Raw genomic sequence first — 23,035 nt, 5'->3', positions numbered from 1 at the left:
AATAGGAATAGGAAAGAGTTTTATCTGAGTCAAACTGAGGACTACAGCAAGGGAGACAGTGTCCCTATAGCTCTGGGAAGCTGCTCCATTGAAGCCCGGTTTCCAGCACAGTCTTACACCTCATCCAAACAAAGCGCACACATCAACACGACAGAGTGCATTCCTTCAAGGTTTCAAAAGAGACAGACTTAGTACAGAGACAGCGAGGCAACAGCTCCCTGCTGTCTGGGAAGGGAGCCTTATCTTTCAGGGAGCGTTAACACGGACGCCATGAGAAGGGAGTTACTCATCCTTATCTCCAAAACAGACGCTCTTTACCTCAGTGGTTAAAGCAGATGAGCTGCGAGGGTTGGACAAGCTGTCTTAGCTCACATACAGTTCAGGATGAACCATGGATAAGCCAAAATGACTTCCTCATTCCTCAATATGTGAACATTTTCTCCATCATGAACATATAAAAATCTTAGAACCCCATGATCCAGAAATTCTACTTCTGAGAATATATACAAAAGAATTGAAAGCACATTCTGGAAGATATATTTGTAAATACCTGTTCACTGCAGCATTATTCACAGTAACTAAAGCATGAAAGCAAGCCAAATGCCCATTGACCAAGAAAGGGTAAGTCAAATGTGATATGTGCCAACAATAGAGTATTATTTATCGTTACAAAGGAAGGGCATTCTAACACATGCTACAACATGAGGAACCTTGTGGACATTTTACTAAGTGATATAAGCCTGACAGGAAACACTAACAAATATTCTGTGATTCCACTTAAGTAAATATTCTGTGATTCCACTGGAGTGGTCAGTTTCACAGAGACAGAGAGCAGAAGGGTGATTGCCAGGAACTGGGAAAGGAGAAAGGGGGAATTGTTGATGAATGGGTGTAGAGTTTAAGTTTTGCCAGATGAAAAAAAGTCCTGGAATTTGGTTGGACAAAATGTGAATGTACTTAACGCGATTGAACTGGACACTTAAAGATGGTTAAAATAGTAAATTTTACTTTATGAATATTATACTGCAACAAAAATCATCTTGGAACTAGTCCCTGAGGGTAACCACAGAGGAGTCAGGGCTGATAGCAACACAGCAGATGCTCCCCGCCGCCCAGCCCCATCTCCACCCCAACAACCCAGGGGTGAGGACTGTCTTCTGTGCTCAGGACTCCCTGCTTTGGTTCTTGGAGATGTCTCAGCTCCAGGCCCGTAAGGCTTACCCTCAGCCTCCCTGACTGACCCAGTGCTCCAGGCTCTGCTCCAAGGATCCAGTAAGTCTTGGGTCACCCTCTTCTGTAGGAGACTGGGTGCTGAGTTCACGTCCTCCCAAAGAGACCTCTGCAACCCCAGAGTGCAGAGGGTCAGCCCAGCTCCAACTTGAGGGTGGAGAGACCTGTTTTCCAGATGAAAACAGGAGCTGGGATATATAAGTCTGTGTGAGAAGAGGTGTGTCGGGGAGAGGGGTAATTGGATCAATGTCCTGACGATATGGACTTTTTTTGACTCATGTACAACCAACAATTGGACTTCCCTGATAGCTCAGATGGTAAAGAAACTGCCTGCAATGTGGGAGCCCTGGGTTTTATCCCCGGGTTGGGAAGATATTCTGGAGAAGGGAATGGCAACCTACTCCAGTATTGTTGCCTGGAGAATTCCATGGATAGAGGAGCCTGGAGGGCTACAGTCCATGGGGTCGCAGAGAATCGAACTCAACTGAGCGACTAACACACACAACCAATAATCACCCTTATATAGTGGATGTGACATGTGGACCACTGATTTCAGTCTTCACTACACTGTCTGTCCTCTGTATCTGTGGGTTCCTCATCTGTATCATGGGGCAACTATAAGGAATTAGAGAATCTGTGGATTTCGGTATTCATGAGGGAAGCCTGTTTGGTGATTTATATTAAATCACTTTTGAGTTTTCTATATCCAGCAACTGTGAAGTCGGCTCTATTATTTATCATTGGGAGCAATTTTAGAAATACTGGCAAAATACACATAACAGAACTGACCACATTAACCATCTTTAAGTGTATAGTTCACTAAAATTAGGTATATTTACATTGCTCTGCAACCAATCTCCAGAATTCTTTTCATCTTGTAAGACTGAAACTGTGTCTGTATTTAATGATAACTCCCAATTCCTCCTTCATCACAGCCTCTGGAAAACCACCATTCTACTTTTTAGATTCTTTGGCTGGTCTAATAATTATATTGACATGAGACAGATTAACAGATTTAGTTTGTTATGTTTGGGAGCCCCATGAAAACCCTGAGGCTCAAGACAGTTAGACAGTTCTGGCTCAGAGGCTACTCTGAGCTAAGGAGAAGAGGGTAGGGATCTGGGGCTTTGAGGGGAAGGAAGACAATGCAAGAAGATGGGACGAGCAAATGCTTGGTGAACAAATGTGCAGACAAGTCTTTCTGAGATGAAAACTTATCTGGTGATAGCTCTCTTCCTAGTATAGACCTCCCCCATCTGAATTATTAATATTTCAATCAGTTAAGGGAGAGGCAAGGAGCTCCTCCTGAGTCTGCTGTGTCTGAATTGCCTTTAGCCCAAAATCCATGAGCCAAAGTGGCACATTTTGGGGAAAGGGATTTTGCTCCCCCTCACTTCTCTTCAAGCAAACTTTCCAATAACTGAAACATGTGAAAAATCCTATTTATGTTTGAAGAAACCAAACTCAGAGATGCAGAACTTGCCCCATGTGTCCTTGTATCACCTGCCCCTCATCACCCCATTGCTTCATGGAATTGGACTCCCAGGGCCAAGGGAGGGATGGACATTCTAGATGACTTTGTGTCTTTCTTTCTCAGCAGGTCTGAGCCTCCTCAACTATGTCGAGGCTGCTGTATCAGTATGTTCACCAGTTTGGTCAGAAGTTGGTCCAAAGGCGGCTGCTGGAGCCCATAGCAGAGCCTGAGAGTCCCACAACTTATCTGGACATTCTAGACCTGGTCATCTTGGGTGTGGGCAGAAGCCTGGGAGCTGGCAGGTACATTGTGACTGGTGCAGTGGCCAAATACATAGCTGGACCAGCTATCATCATCTCCTTCCTGGTGGCTGCCCTGTCTTCTCTGTTGTCTGGGCTCTGCTATGCCGAATTATGGGCCCAGGTACCACGTTCTGGTTCTGTGTATCTCTACAGCTACGTCACCATGGGACAACTGTATGCCTTCATCACTGGCTGGAACCTCATTCTGACCTTATTTATTGGTAAGAGGATGGGGAGTGGGAAAATGTGGGCTTAAGATCTGGAAACTGAGAGACAGGATTGGGATCTTCACTCTTTCATGAGAACTTAGTTATTGAACCTGCAGAGGTGAAGTGCGTAATAATGGCAGGAAAACTCCACAATGTCATTCAACTCAGCTCTGTCCTGTTTGCCTTAAATGATGGACCAAGAACCCAAAGTACAGGGAAATGTAGGGAGTTCCCTGGATAAGAGGGAGGCATATCCCCCAGGCTTATCCCCTCAACAGATTGAAATCTTTGGTCAATTGTCTTTGTAGGATTTTCCTTTACCCCTATGTTTGAATTTTCAACCCTCATCTTGCAGTCCCTCTGTTCCTATTTCCTGTGTTCTTTCCTCACATAGTATTTATTTCCTCCTAGCATATTGAGTAGTTGACCTATTTTGTGAATTATCTGGGGCCTGCTCTTCTCACCTCAAAAAGAGAAATTCTTTGAGATTGCGTATTTGGTCCTTTTTTTAAGATATCCCCTGATACTAGGTAGAGGAGTACTTAATTTTGTTAATGAATATTCCTTCTTCTTCCTCCATGCAGCCACTGCCTGTGTGGCTAAGGTCTGGAGCTACAGCCTTGACAGCCTGATTGGGAACCACATCTCTCAGGCATTAGAGGGGACTTTCTCTCCGTATATGCCCTCTTTCCTGGCCACGTTCCCAGACTTTGTCGCTCTGGCCCTGGTGCTGGTGATGATTGGTGAGAAGGGGACAGAAACAGGATGAGAAGAGTGGGGTGTGGAGCAGGAGCTGGGGATGGAAAGGCTTGGGTGGCAGAATGTGGGGGGTTAGGACTAGAAACAAAAGTGGCAGGAGAGGAGGACATACACGGCTTCTATCCTTGGCACCACTGACAATTCGGGCTGGATCATTCTTGGTGTGGGGGGCTGTCCTGTGCATTGTAGGTTTTGAAAAATCATTGTTGGGCATTGAGTAGCATCCTTGGTACCCTCTGCCAACCAGTCCCTTGGCAACTGCTAGTCTGCTTTCTGTGTCTATGGATTTGATTATTCTGGATGCTTCATATTCCATCTTTACCACAGGAGTACTGGTTCCAGGAGCTCGTGTGTCATCCCTGGTTATCAAAGTACTCACAGGCATGAATGTTTTTATTCCAATCTTCATGATCATCTCTGCCTTCATTAAGGGAGACCTGCACAACTGGCAGCTTACAGAAGAGGACTACAGATCGAACACGTCTGGATCCAGTGACATCTATAGGACTGGAGGGTACTCTTGGCCATAGAAATGCACTTGGGTGGAAGTGAGGGCTGTGGGTACAGCTGGGAACGTGATGGGGACTAAAGACAGCTGGGCTGGTGGATCCAGATAATGGGGATCCTGGAACCCAGGACTTGTGGTCTTGAGGGAGGATCCAGTAGAAGTGGCTGAACTCACTTAACCCACCTTCTTCCTCATTCCTTCTCTCACCATAGCTTGGGGCCTCTGGGTTCTGGAGGGTTTGTGCCCTTTGGCCTTGATGGGTTTCTTCAAGGAGCAGCTCTATGTTTCTACGCATATTTTGGTTTTGAAGTCATTGTCACTACAGGTAACATGGTCATGGCATGTCCCATCAGGGGTGTGGGCTGTCCCTGGGCATAGGAATTGGTAGAAGGTGAACCCAGATTTTGGAGGTGCAAAAGGAAAGAGGATTTTCTGATTTCATTCCAGTATGTTTTTCTGATCCAGTACTTCCTTCTATCCAGCTGGCAAGGAAGCCCGAAATCCTCAGCATTCCATCCCCGTGAGCATGGTGATCTCCATCTTCATCTGCTTTTTGATGTATTTTGGTCTCTCAGCGGCACTCACCCTCATGGTGCCCTACTACCAGATTCATCCTTACAGTCCTTTGCCACAGGCTTTTCTCCATGTTGGATGGGACCCTGCCAGATATATCATGGCTGTTGTCTTCCTGTTTGCTCTTTTATACAGGTCAGTATCATGGTTTTCTCCCTGTCTACTGTCAGATTCTTAGGTATCCTGTCCCTTGGCATTGAGACACAAGAGAACAAGATGCATTACGACATGTAGACAGGAAAGAGATGCCTCACTCTGTACTGATTCTCTACATCCTCTCACATGTTTTTTGCCTTCCAGCCTCCTGGGCTCCATGTTTGTCATGTCTCAGTTGATCTGTGAAATGGCGAATGACAGGCTCCTTTTCTGGGATCTTGCCCAGATCCACACCCGTACAGGCACCCCTGTCATGGCCATAACGGCTTCTGGATTTCTTGCAGGTAAGTAAACAAAGCCCACTCCTTCTTCTGGTCAAATTTCTTACCTTGGATGTTTATACTGGTTTTCACTCCCTCCCCACCTTGTTCGTGCCCTCATTCTAGGGGTCATGGCATTACTCTTCGAACTCAGTGATATCATTGAACTCATGATAATTGGGGTCCTGCTTGCTTATACCCTCGGGACATTTTCTGTTCTCATCCTCAGGTGAGAATTCACTACATGTTGGCTGAGGGCTTTAGACTCGTGGGGATTGATGAGGAAAAATCTACCTTCATACTGCCTTATAATTGTCCTGCTGGGCTGAAGTCCAGAAAGATTTTAATTAGACTGCATGATGTTCCATGAGTAGGAGCTGCTATTAATATTGCCTTCATATCTTTAATTAAGGTAACACCCAGGTAAAAATTTTGTCAAGAATGAGAAAACAGAGGAAGAAACTGAGATGGAGCCTACACTTGAAGGAAATCCTTTGGACTCTGAACCTGAAGCAGGAACCTCAAACATTCTAAAGAGTCTGTGGTTCCCTCCCAGCACCATCCCCACCCAGAAATCTGGCCAGATTGTCTATGGATGTGCCTTCCTGCTTGGTGAGCAGTAGGATCTCACTTTGGTGGTATTCTGAAATTGACAAGATAGGTTGGGAGCATATATTTTATCAGTTGAGGAATCTTGGAGATATGATGGCCCTTCCTGAGGTGGGCGGTTTCGGGAGGGATATGATCCAAGCTCTTGATCTATTTGGCTTCTGGAGTTGAAATTGTTCTCCTCCACCTTAAATTCTTCTGATGCTCATCCTGAGCCTGATCCTGGCCCAGTGGCCCAGCCAGGTGTTCTCTGGAGATCCCGTGCTCACAACAGTGGCTGTGCTGCTGCTGCTGCTCATCACTGGGGTCACGGCCATCATCTGGAGGCAGCCCCAGGACCCCACTCCTCTTATGTTCAGGGTAAGGTGACTTTATGTGCCCAAAGTGTCTACCTTGAGTGAATGAAGTCTGCATGCTTTGAGATCTAAACATTCTTTTCTGGACCAGAGAAGAAGGGGAATTTCTAAAACAAATGGATCTTTTGCTGATCCATGCTAAGTGTTTTAGATCCTCCATCTGAGTAGGCACTGAACACACAGCTGGAATCAGACTGGAGTCTTCTCACCCATGTTGGGTATGGCTTATGTTTCAGATACCCAGGGTGCATTCAGGGATGGACTGACTTTGCCCACAGGTCCCTGCTGTGCCTGTCCTCCCACTGGTGAGCATCTTTATGAATGTCTACTTGATGACAAAGATAAACACTTGGACCTGGACTCAAATTGGCATCTCTAATGCCATTGGTAAGTGGTTTTCTGGGATAAAAACTACTACTGACTGACTGAACCCAACCCTCTTCCTACTATGTCTGCCCCAAACTTTGTCAGAAGCCATAATAAGAGGTCTACTGGGCATTAGTAAGTGAGGAGAGTGCCTATTTTCCTTCTCATCATCTCATTTCTTTACTAGGATTTGTCATATACTTTGGATATGGGATCCGATACAGCTCAGGGTAGAACTGTGATCAACAGCCACCAGCTTCCATCTCCCAGACTATTGATGAAGATATCCCTAGTGCTTATTCACAATAGCCAAGACATGGAAGCAACTTAAATGTCCATCAGCAGAGGAATGGGTAAAGAAGATGTGGTACATATATACAATTGAATATTGCTCGGCTATTAAAAACAATGAGACAATGCCATTGGCAGCAATGTGTATAGACTTAGAGATTGTCATACTGAGTGAAATAAATCAGTCAGAGAAAGACAAATATGATATGATATTGCTTATATGAAGATCCTAAACAAATGGTACAAATGAAATTATTTACAAAATAGAAATAGAGTCACAGATGTGGAAAACTAATTCGTGGTTACTAGAGGTGGAAGGGGTGAAATGATAAGCTAGGAGATTGGGATGAACATATACATACAGTAGTACATATACATACAAAAATAGATAACTAATAAGAACCTACTGTAGAACACAGGAAACTCTTGTCAATACTCTGAAATGGATGAAATGGAAAAGAATCTTTAAAAAATGTGGATATATGTATATATATAACTGACTCACTTTGCTGTACAGCAGAAACTAGCACAACATTATACATCAACTATACTCCAATAAAATTTTTTAAAAATAAAAATGACCAAGCATTGTAATGGCACCCCTCTCTAGTCCTCTTGCCTGGAAAATCCCATGGACGGAGGAGCCTGGTGGGCTGCAGTCCATGAGGTTGTGAAGAGTCGGACACAACTGAGCGACTTCACTTTCATTTTTCACTTTCATGCATTGGAGAAGGAAATGGCAACCCACTCCAGAGTTCTTGCCTGGAGAATCCCAGGGATGGGGGAGCCTGGTGGGCTGCCATCTATGGGGTCGCACAGAGTCGGACATGACTGAAGCGACTTAGCCTCAGCAGTAGCAATCATGGTAAAAAGAAAGAAAATATTCCTAGCGGTGAATAATCTTAACCACAGGACATAGAGGCTGTTTGGAATCTCTCCGTGTACTTGAGGATCTTCTGGTTCAAGGGGCACTCTGAGTCTCTATGGATTGTGAAGGTGGGATGCACTTAGAGTCCCTGCAGAAGACAAAATATCTTTAATATTGTATAACTTCAGGTAAACTTCTCAGAGAATAATATGCATACAAAAAGTGCAGGCTTCATTAAGTGTGCAGCATGATGAATTTTCACAAAGACAGTACAACAATCTAACCAGCAACTAGAAGATGAAATAAAATATTAAACCTGCACATAAGGTTGATCGTATCTTATGGCACATTTTCTTTATGCCTGCTTCCAGCAAGAACACAGAGACTGCCCCATATGAAGGAAACTCAGATAACTATTAATATGTGTTGTATGTGTTACACTTTAAATATTAGGGCACAAATAGTTCAGTTCAGTTACTCAGTCATGTCTGACTCTTTGCGACCCCATGAATCACAGCACGCCAGCCCTCCCTGTCCATCACCACCTCCCGGAGTCTACCCAAACTCATGTCCATCGAGTCGGTGATGCCATCCAACCATCTCATCCTCTGTTGTCCCCTTCTCATCCTGCCTTCAATCCTTCCCAGCATTAGGGTCTTTTCCAATGAGTCAACTCTTGGCATGAGGTGGCCAAAGTATTGGAGTTTCAGCTTCAGCATCAGTCCTTCCAATGAACACCCAGGACTGATCTCTTTTAGAATGGACTGGTTGGATCTCCTTGCAGTCCAAGGGACTCTCAAGAGTCTTCTCCAGCACCACAGTTCAAAAGTATCAATTCTTCGGTGCTCAGCCTTCTTCACAGTCCAACTGTCACATCCATACATGACCACTGGAAAAACCATAGTCTTGACTAGATGGATCTTTGCTGGCAAAGTAACATCTCTGCTTTTAAATATGCTTTCTAGGTTGGTCATAACTTTCCTTCCAAGGAGTAAGCGTCTTTTAATTTCATGGCTGCAATCATCATCTGTAGTGATTTTGGAGCCCCCAAAAATAAAGTCTGACACTGTTTCCACTGTTCCCCCATCTATTTCCTATGAAGTGATGGGACCAGATGCCATGATCTTAGTTTTCTGAATGATGAGCTTTAAGCCAACTTTTTCATTCTCCTTTCACTTTCATCAAGACGCTTTTTAGTTCCTCTTCACTTTCTGCCATAAGGGTGGTGTTGTCTGCATATCTGAGTTTATTGATATTTCTCCCAGCAATCCTGATTCCAGCTTGTGATTCTTCCAGCCCAGCATTGCATGAATAGGCTGGAAGTAAAAGGAAAGAACAGATACCTTGTGCAAACAGTTACATAAGAAAGTAGGGTAGCTATATTACTGTCAAAGTAGACTTTGAAAAAAAGAGAATGATAAAAGATAAAGTGGATCCTTTCATCATGATGAAGAGAAATAATTATTTTTTTTTGTTTTCCTCTAGCTTTATTGAGATACAGTGTAACATTGTGATAATTTTTCTTTACTTTTCTATTGCAGAGACTCTTAGAGTCATGCAATAGAGTTGATGAAGAAGAGTTCTTAATTGAAAAATAAGAAAGCACTAGAGGTAATGATTGATTGATAAATGATCATAATTGGGTAAAACAAAAAGAAAGTGAAACTAGGAAAACAAGATAAAAACTGTTGCTGCAGAACAGGATGCTTAAACTGAGATTATGGACGTTCAAGACATTGGTAATAATGAAACATTGGACTGTCAAACAACTGAAGTAGAGTGAAGGAGGGATGGAGGTCAAGAAACTGAGTGCAAGTTATTAGATGAATCCTAGATGTCCATCAGCAGATGAATGGATAAGAAAGCTGTGCTACATATACACAATGGAGTATTACTCAGCCATTAAAAAGAATACATTTGAATCAATTCTAATGAGGTGGATGAAACTGGAGCCCTTTATACAGAGTGAAGTAAGCCAGAAACAAAAACACCAATACAGTATACTAATGCATATATGTGGAATTTAGAAAGATGGTAAAGATAACCCTGTATGCAAGACAGTAAAAGAGACACGGATGTATAGAACAGTCTTTGGACTCTGTGGGAGAGGGAGGGGGGATGATTTGGGAGAATGGCATTGAAACGGGTATAATATCATATAAGAAATGAATCGCCAGTCCAGGTTCGATGCAGGATACAGGATGCTTGGGGCTGGTGCACTGGGATGACCCAGAGGGATGGTATGGGGAGGGAGGTGGGAGGGGGGTTCAAGATGGGGAGCACGTGTACACCTGTGGCAGATTCATGTTGATGTATAGCAAAACCAATACAATATTGTAAAGTAACTAGCCTCCAATTAAAATAAATAAATTTAAATTAAAAAAAATAAAATAAAAGTAGATGGAGGAGGGGCTTCTCTGATGACTTAATCCACTGCCAATGCAGGAGACAGGAGTTCAGTGCCCGGCCCAGGAAGATCCCACATGCCACGGAGTGGCTAAGTCCCTGGACCAGAGCTGTTGAGCCTGTCCTCTAGAGTTGCAGCTACTGAAGCTTGAGTGCCCTAGAGTCCTTGCTCCACAACAAGAGAAGCCACCACAGTGAGAAGCCCGTGCACTGCAACAAAGACCAAGTGCACCCGAAAATAAAGAAACAAAGAAATAGCATTTCTAAAGAAGGTTCTGCCATTAAAAAATAAATCAATAAAATAAAAGTGCATCTGATTGATTTAGGAAGTCTGTAGAGATACCAAAGGAACATTTCATGCAAAGATGAGCTCGATAAAGGACAGAAATGGTATGGACCTAACAGAAGCAGAAGATATTAAGAAGAGATGGCAAGAATACACAGAAGAACTGTACAAAAAAGATCTTCATGACCCAGATAATCACGATGGTGTGATCACTGACCTAGAGCCAGACATCCTGGAATGTGAAGTCAAGTGGGCCTTAGAAAGCATCACTACGAACAAAGCTAGTGGAGATGATGGAATTCCAGTTGAGCTATTCCAAATCCTGAAAGATGATGCTGTGAAAGTGCTGTACTCAATATGCCAGCAAATTTGGAAAACTCAGCAGTGGCCACAGGACTGGAAAAGGTCAGTTTTCATTCCAATCCCAAAGAAAGGCAATGCCAAAGAATGCTCAAACTACCACACAATTGCACTCATCTCACACGCTAGTAAAGTAATGCTCAAAATTCTCCAAGCCAGGCTTCAGCAATATGTGAACCGTGAACTTCCTGATGTTCAAGCTGGTTTTAGAAAAGGCAGAGGAACCAGAGATCGAATAGGCAACATCTGCTGGATCATGGAAAAAGCAAGAGAGTTCCAGAAAAACATCTACTTCTGCTTTATTGACTATGCCAAAGCCTTTGACTGTGTGGATCACAATAAACTGCAGAAAATTCTGAAAGAGATGGAAATACCAGACCACCTGACCTGCCTCTTGAGAAATTTGTATGCAGGTCAGGAAGCAACAGTTAGAACTGGACATGGAACAACAGACTGGTTCCAAATAGGAAAAGGAGTTTGTCAAGGCTGTATATTGTCACCCTGTTTATTTAACTTATATGCAGAGTACATCATGAGAAACGCTGGACTGGAAGAAACACAAGCTGGAATTAAGATTGCAGGGAGAAATATCAATAACCTCAGATATGCAGATGACACCACCCTTATGGCAGAAAGTGAAGAGGAACTCAAAAGCCTCTTGATGAAAGTGAAAGTGGAGAGTGAAAAAGTTGGCTTAAAGCTCAACATTCAGAAAACGAAGATCATGGCATCCGGTCCCACCACTTCATGGGAAATAGATGGGGAAACAGTGGAAACAGTGTCAGACTTTATTTTTCTGGGCTCCAAAATCACTGCAGATGGTGACTGCAGCCATGAAATTAAAAGACGCTTACTCCTTGGAAGGAAAGTTATGACCAACCTAGATAGCATATTCAAAAGCAGAGACATTACTTTGCCAACAAAGGTCCGTCTAGTCAAGGCTATGGTTTTTCCTGTGGTCATGTATGGATGTGAGAGTTGGACTGTGAAGAAGGCTGAGCGCCGAAGAATTGGTGCTTTTGAACTGTGGTGTTGGAGAAGACTCTTGAGAGTCCCTTGAACTGCAAGGAGATCCAACCAGTCCATTCTGAAGGAGATCAGCCCTGGGATTTCTTTGGAAGGAATGATGTTAAAGCTGAAACTCCAGTACTTTGGCCACCTCATGCGAAGAGTTGACTCATTGGAAAAGACTGATGCTGGGAGGGATTGGGGGCAGGAGGAGAAGGGGACGACAGAGGATGAGATGGCTGGATGGCATCACTGACTTGATGGACATGCGCCTGAGTGAACTCCGGGAGTTGGTGATGGACAGGGAGGCCTGGCATGCTGCAATTCATGGGGTTGCAAAGAGTTGGACACGACTGAGTGACTGATCTGATCTGATCTGATATAGCCAAAGTAAAAGATTTTTCTTTTTGGCCTTGGGATAAGTGGGATCTTAGTATCGGACCAGGGATGGAACTTGTGCACCTGCAGCGGAAGCATGTAGTTTTAACCACTGGACCACCAGTGAAGTCCCGAGCCAAAGTAAATTTTTGCTCCCTTATCATTGAACTTCTTTGGCAATCAGTTTAGGGTAGCTAGACAAAATGCAGGGTGGCAAGGTAAATGTGGGTTTCCAATAGACAATGAAGAAGCTTTATTTGTTTATTAAATATAGATGTGTCACATAATTTAAGATAAATTTATGGGGGATATAATTGTGCCTAGTGTAGTGACGTATTCATCCTTACCCCTTACCTTCTGTTTCTCTTCTGCCTTTCTACTCATTTCTCCCAGCAAACAGAGCTGCTTGAAGAAGAGGACTAAGTTGCATTCCACTTCATCCTCTTCCATCCCTTTGGGCAAGGCTGGACACATATGCAATGCTTGTTATTAATAAATGCTTTCATTGCTAGAATTAACATCAGAGATTTTAAACTCCCTTTCTCTTGATTCAGGCACAGCTAGGCTTGGGATCCCCCACACTGGAGTGTGCCAGGTCACGTGCAGACTGTGGGGACTGGAGTCGCAGAAGAGGACTGGGAGGGAGCAGGGTGAAGTGGGGTCCTGAGTCTCACAGCCCACACTTCTCAGGGTCCCTGACGATCAAATGAATTCAAGTGTCCCCAGAAATAATCAATAAACTATCTGTAATAGGAATAGGAAAGAGTTTTATCTGAGCCAAACTGAGGACTACAGCAAGGGAGACAGTGTCCCTATAGCTCTGGGAAGCTGCTCCATTGAAGCCCGGTTTCCAGCACAGTCTTACACCTCATCCAAACAAAGTGCACGCATCAACACAACAGGGTGCATTCCTTCAGGGTCTCAAAAGAGACAGACTTAGTGCAGAGACAGTGAGGCAATAGCACCCCAGTGTCAGGGAAAGAAACTCGATCTCCCAGGGATTGTTAGCATGGGCATAATGAGAAGGGAGTTATTCATCCTTATCTTTAAAACAGATGCTCTTTACCTCAATGGTTAAAGCGGATGAGCTGTGAGGGTTGGACAGGCTGTCTTAGTTCATACACAGTTCAGGCTGGACCTGAACATGGGTGAGCCAAAATGACTTCCACATTCCTCAATATGTGAACATTTTCTCCGTCACAGGCATATAAAAATCTTAGAACCATATGATCTAGCAATTCTACTTCTGAGAATATATCCAAAAGAATTGAAAGCACACTCTGAAAGAGCTATTTGTAAACTCCTATTCATAGCAGCATTATTCACAGTAACTAAAGCATGAAAGCAAGCCAAATGCCATTGACCAAGAAAGGGTAAGTCAAATGTGATATGCGCCAATAATAGAGTATTATTTATCATTACAAAGGAAGGGAATATTAAACAGGCTACAACATGGAGGAAACTTGTGGACACTTTACTAAGTGATATAAGTCTGACAGGAAACAACTAATAAATCTTCTATGATTCCACTTAAGTAAAGGACCTGGAGTGGTCAGTTTCACAGAGACAGAGAGCAGAAGGGTGATTGCCAGGAACTGTGAAGGAGAAAGGGGGAATTGTTGATGAATGGGTGCAGAGTTTAGGTTTTGCCAGATGAAAAAAAGTCCTGGAGTTTGGTTGGACAAAATGTGAATGTACTTAACGTGATTGAACTGGACACTTAAAGATGGTTAAAATGGTCAATTTTATTTTATGAATATTATACTGGAACAAAAATCATCTTGGAACTATTCCCCAAGGGTAACCACAGAAGAGTCAGGGCTGATAGTAACACGGCAGATGCTCCCCGCCCACCCAGCCCCATCCCCACCCCAACAACCCAGGGGTGAGGACTGTCTTCTGTGCTCAGGACTCCCTGCTTTGGTTCTTGGAGATGTCTCAGCTCCAGCCCTGCATGACTTAACCTCAGGATCGCTGACTGACCCAGTGCTCCAGGCTCTGCTCCAAGGGTCCAGTAAGTCTTGGGTCACCTTCTTTTTTTTTTTTTCTTTTAAAAAAAAAATAATTTAATATATTCCTTACAAATTTAAGAACCCATCCTGAACCCTCCTCCCTCCTCCCTCCCCATACCATCCCTCTGGGTCGTCCCAGTGCACCAGCCCCAAGCTGGGTCACCTTCTTCTTTGGGAGACTAGGTGCTGAATTCACATCCACCCAAAGAGACCTCTGCAACCTCAGAGTGCAGGGGGAGTCAGCCTGGCTCCAGCCTGAGGTTGGAGAGACCCATTTTCTACATGAAAGCAGGAGCTGGGAGTGTGTGTGAAAAAAAGGTGTGTGGGGGAGGAGGCGGGTGATTGGACCAGTGTCCTGACAATATGTGAATATTTTTGACTCATATAATAGAAATGCTATGCTATGCTAAGTCACTTCAGTTGTGTCCGACCCTGTGCGACCCCATAGACAGCAGCCCACCAGGCTCCCCCGTCCCTGGGATTCTCCAGGCAAGAACACTGGAGTGGGTTGCCATTTCCTTCCCCAGTGCATGAAAGTGAAAAGTGAAAGTGAAGTCACTCAGTGCTGTCCGACTCTTAGTGACCCCATGGACTGCAGCCGTCCAGGTTCCTCCATCCACGGGATTTTCCAGGCAAGAGTACTGGAGTGGGGTGCCATTGCCTTCTCCGATATAATAGCAATAATTACCCTTATACAGTGAATGTGACACGTGGACCACTGATTTCTGTCTTCACTATACTCTCTGCCCTCCGTGTCTGTGGGTTCCTCATCTGAAGATATGGGATAACTGCAAGGAACTTGGGCATCTATGGATTTGGGTAATCATGAGGGGGTGACAGTTTGATGATTTATATTCAATTACTTTTGTGTTTGCTACACCCAGCCCTGGTGGCTCAGATGGTAAAGAATCTGCTTGCAATGCAGGAGACCTGGTTTTGATCCCTGAGTCTCAAAGATTCCCTAGAGAAAGAAATGGCAACCCACTCCAGTATTCTTTCCTGGAGAATCCCAGGGATAGAGGAGCCTGGCAGGCTATAGTCCATGGGGTCACAAAGAGTCGGACAAGACTGAATGACTAATACACACACACCCAGCAACTCTGTGAAGCCAGTTCTATTATTTACCATTGGTAGCAATTTAAACAATGGTGTATAATACAAGTTACATGAAATTTACCATCTTAGCCATTTTTAAGTGTTGTTGTTCAGTCACTAAGCTGTGTCTGACTCTTTGAGACCCCATGGACTGTAGCCTGCCAGGCTTCCCTGTGCTGCACTATATCCTGGAGTTTGCTCAAATTCATGTCCATTGAGTCAACAATGCCATCCAACCATCTCATCCTCTGTCACCCCCTTCTCTTCCTGCCCTCCATCTTTCCTAGCATCAGGGTTAACAAATTCAAATTGCTTCATATGGTGGGCCCATAAAAATTCTGAGGCACAATCAGGTAATCGAGGGTTATACACTCCCCTAAGCTGAGGAGAAGGAAGTAGGGATCTGGGGCTTCAAAAGGGAGGAAGACAACTTACAGGAAAATGGGTAGAACAAATGCTTGGGAAAAAATATTTGCGGCTCCAGGCAGGAGAGTCTTTCTGAGATAAAAAGTTATCCCTGGTAATAGGTCCTGGCATAGGTTGCCTAATCTAAATGATTTTGAGCCATAATGTGAGAGGAAAAAAGATTTTTTTTTTTGAGTCTGCAGCATCTTAATTGTGTTCAGCTCAAAACAACCCACAAGCCAAAGTGACACATTTTAGGGTGATGTTTTCTACTCCCCCAACTTTTCTTCAGCCACCCTTCCAGTAACTTTGAAATATATTAAAAGGTGTATTTATGCTTAAGGGACCAAAGCTCAGAGATGGAGAACTTGCCAAGTGTGTCCTTTTACCACCTGCTCCCCGTCACTCTCCTGGTGGTTCAGATGGTAAAGAATCTGCCTGCAACTCAGGAGACATAAGAGACCCGGGTTCAATCCCTGGGTCAGGAAGATCCCCTGGAGAAGGAAATGGCAACCCACTCCAGAATTCTTGCCTGGAGAATCCCATGGACAGAGGGGCCTGGCCCTGGTGGGCTACAGCCCATGGGGTCGCAAAGAGTTAGACATGACTGAGTGACTCACTATTCACTCACTTCCCCATCACTCCATTGCTTTGTGGAATTGGATTCCCAGGGCCAAGGGCAGATGGACATTCTTTCTTCTAACATTTATTTTGTTGAAGTAAAGTTGACTTATAATGTATTAACTTTGGCTGTATGGCAAAGGGATTCAGTTATATATATGTATTTTGGTGCTTTTTGATATTCTTTTCCATTATGGTCTATCACAGGATATTGAACAGAGTTTCCTGGGTTACACAGTAGGACCTTGTGTAGGATGGACATTCTTGATGGCTCTGTGTCTTGTTTTCTCAGCAGATCATGGTCTCCTCAACTATGTCTAGGATGCTGTGTCAGTATGTTCGCCAGTTTGGTCAGAAGCTGGTCCACAGGCGGCCGCTGGAGCCCATAGAAGAGTCTGAGAGTCCCACGGCTCATCTTAACATCCTAGATCTGGTTGTCTTGGGTGTGGGCAGAAGCCTGGGATCCGGTGTGTACGTCTTGATTGGCTTCATTGCCAAGCTAATAGCTGGACCATCAGTTATCATCTGCTTCTTGGTGGACTCCCTGTCTTCTGTGTTGTTCGGGCTCTGCTATGCTGAGCTGGGGGCCCAGATACCACATGTTGGTTCTATGTATCTCCATAGCTATGTCATCATGGGACAACTGTGTGCCTTTGTCATTGGCTAGAACCTCATTTTGTCCTTATTTGTTGGTGAGATGATGGGTAGGGGGAAGATGTGGGCTAAAGATCCAGGAACAGGGAGGTGATATTGGGGTCATACTCATGTATAAACCCCTTGCTGTTGACCTTGCAGCAGGAAGCTGGTAATAGTGGCCAAAACCCCTTCAACTTCTTTCTACTCAGCTCTATCCTGTTTTGCTTAAATGATGGACCAAGAACTCAGAAGAAAGGGAACTGTAGAGGGTAGATGAGAGGGGGACATGGCCCACAGGCTCACCCCCTCATCATATTGAAGTCTCTGCTCAGCTGTTGTCTTTGTGGGAATTTCCATTATCTCTAGATTTTACATTTCACCCTCATCTCCCTGCCCTCCTGGTCCCACTTCCCTGTCTTCTTTTCTTATATAGCACTGATTTCCTCTCAGGGTATTAACCAGTTGATGTATTTTGTGAATCATTTGGGTCTGCTTTCCCCTTCCCTCTCTCCCCTCCCCCCATGAAGAGAAACTTTGAGATAGGGTTTTTGCTTAATTTTTTTTAAAAAATACATCCCAAGGCACATAGCAGAGGATGTGTGTTTATGTGTGTTACTGAATATTCCTCTTATCACTGCAGGCACTACTTGTGTGGCCAAGGCCCGGAGCATCGCCTTTGACAGCCTCACTGGGAACCACATCTCTCAGGCGTTAGAAGGAACCTTCTCTCCGTATATGCCCTCTGCCCTCGGCACTTTCCCCGACTTTGTCGTGCTGGGCCCGCTGCTGCTGATTACTGGTGAGAAGGGGTCAGTGATAGAAGAGTGAGGTGTGGAGGGGGAAGTGGGGTGGGAAAGGATTGGAGTGGTGGAATGGTGGGGGGCTTAGAACGGGAAGAAGGGTCTGAGATATGAGAGACAGAAAGGGAGGACATAGCCGGTTGTTGTCTACCCTTGGCAGTAGAGATTCTGGGCTGGATCATTCTTTGGTGTGGGGGTTGTCCTGTGCATTGTAAGGTGGGTTTTTTTTTTTCCAAGTCATTATAGAGTTTTGAGCAACAACCCTGGCCTTTACCCACTAGATACCCCTGATGCCCATTCCCCCAAACTGAGGTGTTGAGAATGTCCCCGGACAGAGCCAAATGTCCTTTGGAAGGCAAAAGTATGCCTGCTCAGAATCATTTCCTTAGACCAAAAAAGTTCCTTCCTCTCTATTGAGACCAAAGATGTTTTTTCAATGGAGATGAAATTCTCATGGTGTAAAATTAACAATTTTAATACTTGCCCACCTTTACTGAGATATATTTGACATAAACAATTGTCTAAATTCAAGGTACACAATGTCATGATTTTTTTAGATCCCCCCTGTTGTGAGATGATTGCCACAGTAAGAAATTAACCATCATAAAGGGCACACTCAGTGACATCTAGTAAATTCACAGTGTTGTACAACCATCACCTCCACCTAGTTCCAGAGATTTTCATCACCTGAAAAGGAAACCTGGTACCCATTGAGCAGTCACTGTCCATCTGCCACCTCGACCCTGGTCCAAAAACCCCCAGACCCTGGTGACCACTAATCTGCTTTCTGTCTCTATATATTCATTTATTTTGGATGCTTCCTATTCCATCTTATCCAAAGAGTACTGGTTCTTGGAGTTCCTGTGTCAGCCTGGATTATTAAAGTGTTCACAAGCTTGAATATTTTGATTCCAATCTTCATGATCATCTCTGGCTTCATTAAGGGAGACCTGCTCAAATGGCAGCTCACGGAACAGGACTACAAAAACACATCTGGATCAAGTGACATCTACAGGACTGGAGGGTATCTTTGACCTTAGTAACACGTGTGAGGGGTGAGGGTGTGCCGGGTTGACAACATGGTGGGGACTCGAGAGACCTGGGCTGATGGATCCAGGTGATGGTAGTCCTGGAGCCTAGGACTTGTGGTGTTAACAGAGAAGTCCAGTAAGAGAAGGCTGAACTCACTTCACCCATGTTCATCCTCGTTCCTTCTCTCACCACAGCTTGGGCCCTCTGGGTTCTGGAGGGTTTGTGCCTTTTGGCTTTGAAGGGATTCTCCACGGAGCAGCTATATTTTTCAGATCATATTTTGGCTTTGATGTCATTGTCACTAAAGGTAACAAGGTCATTGTATGTCCCATCGGGGGTTTGGACATGGTTTGGGCTCCCCTTGGGCTTAGGGATGGGTAGAAGGTGAGGTGTGTGAGGGAGGGGGTTTTGTGCTTTCACCCCAGTGTGTTTCCTGACCCATTACTTCCATCCGTCCTGCAGGGAGATAAGCTCTAAATCCTCAGCGTTCCGTCCCCTTAAGCATGGTGATCTCCATCTTCATCTGCTTTTTGGCATACTCGGGTGTCTCAGTGGCACTCACCCTCATGGTGCCCTACTACTAGATTCATCACTACAATCCTTTGCCACATGCTTCTTTCCATGTTGGGTGGGCTCCTGCCGGACATGTCATAGCTGTTGTCTTCCTATGTAATCTTTTATACAGGTCAGTGTCATGGGTTTCTCCCCATCTACTGTCAGATGCTCAGGTATCCTGTCTCTTGGGATTGAGAGACAAGAGGGAAGGACACCTCACATGGACTAGAGAGCAGATGGCCGGTCTGTCCTGCTTCTCCACATGTTCCCATTTTCTTATCCAGCCTCCTTGGAGCCATGTTTGTCTTGTCTCCGTTGATCTGAGCAATGGCAGATAATGGGCTCCTTTTCCGGGGACTTGGATGGATCCATGCCGGTACCCACAGCTCCATCATAGCCATCCTGGCATCTGGAACTCTTGCAGGTGAATAAGCAAAACCCACTCCTTCTCTAATCAGTTCCCCTCACCTGGACTTTTCCAGTGGTTTCTCATTCCCTTCTCCCACCCTCATTCTAGCAATTGTGGCATTACCCTTAGAGCTCCAAGATATTGTGGAATTCATGTTAATTGGGATCGTGCTTGCTTACACCCTTGTGGCTTTTTCTGTGCTTGTCTTCAGGTGAGACTCCACTGCACTATGACTGCAGGTCTTGGACTTGTGGGAACTGATAGGGAGGTAGTAATCTTCAGCTCATATGCTGCCTTCTAAAATCCTGCTCTGCTTAAGGCAGCACAGATGGGGAATAGATTGTGTGATGTTGGATCAGTAGGGGCTACTCTTAATATTGCTTTAATACCTCTAATTCAGGTACCAGGCAGATCACAATTTCAGCAAGAATAAGAAAACAGAGGAAGAAACTGAGGTGGGGCCTGTAATTGAAGAAAGTCCTTCAAGATCTATGCCTGAAGCAGGAATATCAAACTTTCTAAAGAGTCTGTGGTTCCCTGCCAGCACCATCCCCATCTAGAAATCTGGCCAGATTGTCTATGGATGTACCTTCCTGCTTGGTGAGCAGTTGGATTTCTCTTTGGTCATATTCTGAAACTGACAGGAGGTGGTGGGAATGTGTATTTTGGAAGTTGAAAAGCCTTGGAGATACGATGTCCCTTCCTGGGGTGGGCAACTTTGGAGCGGGGTGTGACCCAAGGCACTGATACATTTGTCTTCTGGGTCCAGCGTGTTCTCTTCCTCCTTGACCCTTGCAGTTCTCCTGCTGACCATTCTGAGCCTGATCCTGGCCCAGTGGCCCAGCCACATGTTCTCTGGAGACCCCGGGCTCACAACAGTGGCTATGCTGCTGCTGCTGCTCATCACTGGGGTCATGGTCATCATCTGGAGGCAGCCCCAGGACCCCTCTCCCCTTTACTTCAAAGTAGGTGACCTTATGTGTCCAAAGTGTCCACCTTCAGTGAATGCAGTCTGCAGGCTTTGACATCTAAACATCTTCTCCTGGTCCAGAGAAGAGAAGTTGCTAAAACCAGTGGTCCCTCCCCAGTTCCACACAGAGTGCTTTACATACACAGTCTCAGCAGGCACTCAGCACACAGCCTGAGGAGGACTCGAGTCTTCTCACCCACGTTGGGTCGGGTCTCCCTCTCAGACGTCTGGGCTGTGTCCAGGGATGAACTGACTCTGCCCACAGGTCCCTGCTCTGCCTGTTCTCCCACTGGTCAGCATCTTTGTGAACATTTACCTGATGATGCAGATCACCTATGGGGCCTGGGTCCAATTTTGCATCTGAAATGCAATTGGTAAGTGACTTTCCGGGATAAAGAAGTGTGACCGAACCCAATACTCTTCCTACTATCTTGTCCCCAAAAGTTTGTCAGACACCATACTAGGAGGTCTATTGGGTATTTGTAAGTGATGAGAGCTCCTACTTTCCCTTCTCACCATCTCATTTCCCTACTAGGATTTGTCATATACTTTGGATATGGGATCCGACACAGCATGGCAGGGAATGATGAGCCACAGGCACCAGCCTCCAATTCTTAGACTTGACAAAAACATCCCTGGTGTTTTACAAAAACATACTGTAACCATAGGACATCGATGCCGTGTGGAATCCCTCCAGGCACTGGAGTTATCTTCTGGTTCAAGGGACACTTTGAGTCTGTGGACTGTTGTTATGGTCTTCTTGACAGACCGGAACCTGGGGACAGGAGTCAACAAAAAGAAGGCGAAGAAAAGAAGGACGTGGGGGACCCAAGTCTCTAGTGGAACAAGGGTACTTTATTCATGGCAGCGTGTGCTTATATGTTGTTATACAAGGAAGCTTTAGGCAGAAAAATAAAGATGAGTAAAAAACACTGAAACCAGACGCTTAACAACAGTAACTAAGGGAATAACAATAGTCATAGGTCCATAGCAACACTAACTAGGGGAATAGCAATTGTCACGGCCAGAAGACAATCCATGTATTGGAAATAGGAAAATGACTAAGTAGTTTTACAGAAAAGTAAAAAGGTTACTGAAAGGAATCCATGTATGCGTTCTACCTCATGACCTCAGTCCTGAGAACTGCGTGCAGCTCTGCTCATTTCTGTTTTCCAGGAACTTATAAGGAACAGAAGGCCCTTGAGAAACAGAAAACAACATATAGGATTCCTTAAAATTAAACGTTCCCTGACAGACTGTGATGGTGTATGCATTTAAAGCTCTATGTTTACTGGCAGTGGAAAAAATCACATTGGTGTTGTATATGTACATTTTTTCAAATAAACTTTTAATAGCATATTATGCATAATGAAAAGTTCAGTCTTCACAAATGTGTAGCAAGATGAACTTTCATAAAGAAAGTACCATGATATAATCAACATCCAGAGGAAGAAACAAAATATTAACCTACAGGTAAGAAGATCCTGCTTGTGGCTCTTTGCAGCAAAAACACCAGAGATTGCCTCATGGGAAGGAAACTCGGGTACTGTATATTGTGTCAAGAGTTACACTTGAAATATTAGGACAAACAGATTGGAAGTAAAAGGAAGGGAACAGACACACTGTGTAAGCAGTAACAGAAGAAAGCTAGGGTAGTTATTTTACTCTCGGACAATGTAGACTCTTAAAAAAGAGATAATAACAGATAAAGTAGATCATTCATATCAATAAAATGATCATTTTTTAAAAATCTCTTCCCCCACTTCATAGACATGGTGTGCTGCTGCTGCTGCTAAGTCACTTCAGTCGTGTCTGACTCTGTGTGACCCCATAGACAGCAGCCCACCAGGCTCCCCTGTCCCTGGGATTCTCCAGGCAAGAACACTGGAGTGGGTTGCCATTTCCTTCTCCAATGCATGAAAGTGAAAAGTGAAAATGAAGTTGCTCAGTCGTGTCTGACTCTTAGCGACCTCATGGACTGCAGCCTACCAGGCTCCTTCATCCATGGGATTTTCCAAGCAAGAGTACTGGAGTGGGGTGCCATTGCCTTCTCTGGAGACAAAGTGTAACATTGTGTAAATGATTGTTTTTCTTTACTTTT

General features: G+C 44.6%; 2 protein-coding genes across 2 annotated transcripts; both read left to right on the top strand.

Annotated features, from left to right (window-relative positions):
* Positions 1-1,136: 1,136 nt before the first annotated feature.
* Positions 1,137-7,671, top strand: LOC113876046 (cationic amino acid transporter 3-like). Its single transcript, XM_027514855.1, is given in 12 exon segments — positions 1,137-1,272; positions 2,828-3,227; positions 3,800-3,958; positions 4,302-4,488; positions 4,695-4,807; positions 4,965-5,190; positions 5,356-5,495; positions 5,598-5,700; positions 5,884-6,083; positions 6,274-6,440; positions 6,715-6,823; positions 6,990-7,671. Coding segments are annotated over 11 exon segments (1,830 nt in total). The 5' UTR covers positions 1,137-1,272; positions 2,828-2,848; the 3' UTR covers positions 7,037-7,671.
* A 9,109-nt stretch (positions 7,672-16,780) lies between these two features.
* Positions 16,781-17,680, top strand: LOC113876379 (cationic amino acid transporter 3-like). Its single transcript, XM_027515524.1, has one exon. It carries the CDS (start codon positions 16,831-16,833, stop codon positions 17,197-17,199), a length of 369 nt encoding a protein of 122 aa, XP_027371325.1. The 5' UTR covers positions 16,781-16,830; the 3' UTR covers positions 17,200-17,680.
* The last annotated feature ends 5,355 nt before the right edge of the window (positions 17,681-23,035 follow it).

This window comes from Bos indicus x Bos taurus, chromosome 18, assembly GCF_003369695.1.
Source record: "Bos indicus x Bos taurus breed Angus x Brahman F1 hybrid chromosome 18, Bos_hybrid_MaternalHap_v2.0, whole genome shotgun sequence".
Classification (NCBI taxonomy): Eukaryota; Metazoa; Chordata; class Mammalia; order Artiodactyla; family Bovidae; genus Bos; species Bos indicus x Bos taurus.
The sequence above is the reverse complement of the archived record's forward strand: the minus strand, read 5'-3'. Positions and strand labels throughout refer to the sequence as shown.